Source organism: Myiozetetes cayanensis, unplaced genomic scaffold (genome assembly GCF_022539395.1).
Source record: "Myiozetetes cayanensis isolate MyiCay16 unplaced genomic scaffold, myiCay2020 scf1136, whole genome shotgun sequence".
Taxonomy (NCBI): Eukaryota; Metazoa; Chordata; class Aves; order Passeriformes; family Tyrannidae; genus Myiozetetes; species Myiozetetes cayanensis.
The window spans coordinates 1-4,570 of NW_026086756.1; the positions used below are offsets into that span (position 1 = coordinate 1).

A 4,570-nucleotide genomic window follows, 5' to 3' on the forward strand; every position below is an offset into this window, starting at 1 on the left:
TAATATAGTGCACTGGGAAGCACCAATTCCCAAGAAGGGACAATGTCAGGAGACCCTGCCCTTAAAATCTGGGACACTCAGGTGTGTCCAGGCTGTGCCAGCCCAGCAGCTCTGGAGAAGTTCTCAGTGGTGTGACTTGTTTGTTCCTTTATTTCCAGGTATTTTACAATATTTGCCAAATATTCCCTCACTCCCAGGATGTTTTGGCTCAGGGATTTATGAGTCAGGCTGGTTTCAGCTTCGTTCAGTCCCCAAAACAGCACAACAACATCCAACCCCCCTGCTCTTCTTAATTTCCCATGAGGGCTTTCCAAACAGGGGCCTTGCAGGAAGGAGAGGAAGGAAGAAGGAGAAGGAACAGGGAGAGCAAGGAATAAACCAGAAGGAAGAAGGAGAGGGAGGAGAAAGGAGAAAGAAGGAAAAGGAAGAAGGAAGGAAAAGGAACAAGGAAAGGAAAGGAAGGAAGAAGGACAGGGGGCAGGAAAACAAGGTGTGAGCAGGTTGAGCTGGGGGTTCCTCCTGCCCAAGCCCATCCGTAGAAGTCACTGGGCATCCTGTGCCCACAAAAACCTCCAAAACACCCAGATCTTGGTTTGGGGGGGTCGTCCCACCCCTGTCACCCTCACTGTGGGTGTCCCACTCCCTCTTTTTCCCCCCCTTTCCCACCATGTCTCTCCTTCCCACTCCCCCGAGTTCCCCTTGCCCACACCTTGGGGGGGTTCCCAGCACCACCAGTCCCACCAGTCCGGCCCCAGCTCCTCCCTCACGCCCATCCCCAGTGCTGGGCAGGTCCTGACACCCCAAACTGGTGCTAAACTGAGCCTGTGCTTGATCAGCAGTTTATTCCCAGAGGCCCAAGAGCACTTCCCGTGGCAGCACTTCACTGGTAGCTGAAGTTAAACAACAGACAGGGCATTCACACAGAATTTACCACCCCACAGCAGCAACTCACTCACTCACTCACTCACTCACTCACTCACTCACTCACTCACTCACTCACTCACTCACTCACTCACTCACAGGCCTGAGGAACCCAGGAGAGAGAGAGCAGCATTCCCAGGATGCTTTCCATGGCAGATTCACACCCACATGGGCACAAAGAGGCTGGACAAGGCACCTGGGGACAGGAATTGTCCATCCTGGCCCCAGTTCAGGATAGGACTTGCTCTGGAAGCTGGAGAACAAGAATACAATCCCACTGGGTTTGTTCTTCGGGTGAGAAAAATGAAGTTTCCAGGGCTGTGGGTTGAGAAGAGCAGGAGCTGCTCGGACAGCACCAGTCCCTGGGAGCAGGGAGGGTTTCTGAGCAGCCCAAGAGCAGCTCAGCCCAGGGGGCTGTTCATCAACGAGCATTTCTCAGATCACAGTGAGGGCTGGTGGGGAAAAAAACACCCCCACAGTGGATTACAAGGAACGTGAGCCACCAGAAACGCTGGCCAACAGGCCTTTACCCACCAGGTCTGTGCCCGACGTGGGTCCCTGTGGATCATCCAACGCGGATCACCCGACGGGTGACGGGGTGGGAGCAGCGGCCGAAGCTCCGTCGTGCTTCCCTCACCGGTGGGTCCGCCGGTGGGAGGCCAGGGCAGAGCTCTGGTTGAAGCTCTTCCCGCACCTCAGGCACCTGTAGGGCCTCTCCCCGGTGTGGATGTGCCGGTGCTTGAGGAGGTCGGAGCTGCGGGCGAAGCCCTTCCCGCAGTGGAGGCAGCGGAAGGGCCTCTCCCCCCGGTGCATCCGCCGGTGCAGGAGGAGGTCGGAGCTGCTCCGAAAGCCCTTCCCGCACTCGGGGCACCCGTGGGGCCGCTCCCCGCTGTGGAGGCGCCGGTGGAGGACGAGGCTGAAGCTGCGGCTGAAGCTCCTCCCGCACTCTGGGCACTCGTAGGGCCGTTCCCCCGTGTGCAGCCTGCGGTGGGCGAGCAGGTGGGAGCTCTGCCCGAAGCTCTTCCCGCATTCCAAGCACTCGTAGGGCCGTTCCCCGGTGTGGAAGCGCCGGTGGTAGGTCAGGCTGGAGCTCTTGCTGAAGCTCCTGCCGCATTCCAGGCACTTGTAGGGCCGTTCCCCGGTGTGGAGGCGCTGGTGGACCAGCAGGTCAGAGCTCTGGCCGAAGCTCTTCCCGCACTCCCCGCACAGGTAGGGCCGTTCCCCCGTGTGGACCTTGTGGTGGCGGAGCAGGTGGGACCTCCAGCTGAAGCTCTTCCCACATTCCAGGCACGGGAAGGGCTTCTCCCCGCCGGGAAGCCGCTCGGGGACCGCCAGGTCAGAGCTCTGGGTGAAGCTCCAGCCGCTTTCCCAGCGCCCCGGGGCTGTTTCCTCCTCGGAGCCCTTTCCCACTGGGAATGTTTGCGGCTCTTCCACCCCGCTGCCTTCCTGGGCCGTGGAGCCCTTCAGAACAGCCCCTTCCATGGGGTCCTGCCAGGGGGATTTGTCCTCAGGTTGTTCCTCTGGGGGAGGAAGGAGGAGGAGAGGGAGGAAGGAGAAGAGGGAATGAGGAGAGGGAATGAGGGAGAGGAAGGAACAAGTTGAGGAGGGAGCGAGGAGGGGAAGGAGCAAGGAGGGGAATGAGGAGAGGGAGGAAAAAGAAGGGAGAAGGAATGAAAAAGGAGAAGGAAGGAGGAGAAGAAGGTGCAAGGAGAGGAAGGAAAAGGAAGAAAGAAGGAGGAGAAGAAGGTACAAGGAGAGGAAGAAAGAAGCAAAAGGAAGAAGGAACGAGAAAGGAGAAGGAAGAAAATGGAGTAAGGAGAGAAAGGAAAGAGAAGGAAGGAAGAAGGAGAAGGAACAGGGAGAGCAAGGAAAAAGCAGAAGGAAGAAGGAGAGGGAGGAAAAAGGAGAAAGAAGGAAAAAGAAAAAGGAAGGAAAAGGAACAAGGAAAGGAAGGAAGAAGGAGGGCAAGGAAAAAGGAGGAGGAAGAAGGAGAGGGAGGAAAAGGGAGAAAGAAGGAAAAGGGAGAAGGAAGGAAAAGGAAGAAGGAAAGGAAAGGAAAGGAAAGGAAAGGAAAGGAAAGGAAAGGAGAGGAAAGGAAAGGAAAGGAAAGGAAAGGAAAGGAAAGGAAAGGAAAGGAAAGGAAAGGAAAGGAAAGGAAAGGAAAGGAAAGGAAAGGAAAGGAAAGGAAAGGAAAGGGAAAGGAAGGAAAGGAAAGGAAAGGAAAGGAAAGGAAAGGATAGGAAGGAAGAAGGATGGTGGGGGGAAAACAAGGTGTGAGCAGGTTGGGCTGGGGTTCCTCCTGCCCAAGCCCATCTCTAGAAGTCACTGGGCATCCTGTGCCCACAAAAACCTCCAAAACACCAAGATTCAGCTCAGCAAATATCCCCAAAACACAAAGTCACAGCCCCAAAAATCCCAAAACGTTCTGATTCAGCTAAAAACCCCTCCAAACCACCAACACTCATCAAGAAACCTTCAGAACATGAAGGTTCACCCCAAAAAATCCCTAAATACCAAGATTTAGCCCCCAAAAAATGAGATTTACCCCCAAAAAACTCTGAAAGTTCGAGATTCAGCAAAATAAAGCCCTTCCAAAGAGTTCCCCCCTCTCTGGTGTCTCCACTTCGGGGTTCTGGGAGTCCCCCCTCTCCAGGCTGAGGGAGATCCTGGGAATCCTGGGAGTCTCCCTTCTCTGGGATCCCTCCTTTGGTGTCCCAGGGGTCTCCCCTCTCCAGAGTGCTGGGAATCCTGGGGGTCTCCCCAGAATCCTGGGGGTCTCCCCCCTCCAGGGCTCCCTGTTTTGGGGTCCCAGGGATCCCCCATCTCCAGGCTGTGGGGGGTCCCAAGGGTCCCCCCCTCTTCAGGGCTCTCCGTTTTGGGGTCCCAGGGTCCCCCCCTCTCCGTGCTGGCAATGAAGGGCCTGACCCACGGACACCACCCCCCACCGCGGGGGGACCCCACCCCGGCACCCCCCAAGACACCTCCCGGGGACCCCCAACATCCCCCCACCCCCCCAAAGGGACATTTGCGACTCATTTCAGAGTCTTCAGAGATCCAAACGATCCCCCCGGTGACAGGAGCGGAGGAAACAGCTGGAGCCGAGTCAGGGACGTTCAGGGGGGATGGCAGGAAAAGGTTTTTCCCCCCTCTCCAGGGCCCAAGGGATGGGGACACGAAGGGACCCCGAGGGAACCCTTTCCCGCTGTCTCCCCTTATCCCCCCTTCTCCCACCCCTTTCGCCCCCAAACCGCGGCTCGCCCCCCGCCCAGGCTCTCTTTTGAGGGTGACCCACCCCCTTTCTCGCTCAGTTCGGGGGTCCCAGCCGGTCTTTTCCCCCCCTCTCCCCACCCCTTTCCCATCGTGTCCCCCCTCCCCGCTCACCGAGAGGCGCCTCGGCCGTGAGGAAGGAACTGGAGGAGGGGGAAGGGAAGGAGAGGGAAGGAGGGGAAGGAAGGCGGGGGAGGAGAGGCAGGGGGAGGAGGGAGGAGAAGGAGGAGGGGGGAGAGGAGGAGGAGGAAGGGGGAGGAACGGGGAGGAGGAAGGCGGAGGAGATGGGAGAGGAGGGAGGAGGAGGGAGGAGGAATCGGGAGGAGGGATCGGGGAGGAGGGATCAGGGGAGGAGGGATCGGGGGAGGAGGGATCGGGGGAG

The 4,570-nt window shown here is 58.1% G+C and overlaps 1 protein-coding gene across 1 annotated transcript; it reads right to left on the bottom strand.

The window, feature by feature from the left end:
* Nucleotides 1–6: 6 nt before the first annotated feature.
* LOC126635184 (zinc finger protein ZFP2-like) lies at nt 7–3,763 on the bottom strand. The gene has a single exon (XM_050306145.1). It carries the CDS (start codon nt 3,232–3,234, stop codon nt 1,555–1,557), a length of 1,680 nt encoding a protein of 559 aa, XP_050162102.1. The 5' UTR covers nt 3,235–3,763; the 3' UTR covers nt 7–1,554.
* Between the last annotated feature and the right edge of the window lie 807 nt (nt 3,764–4,570).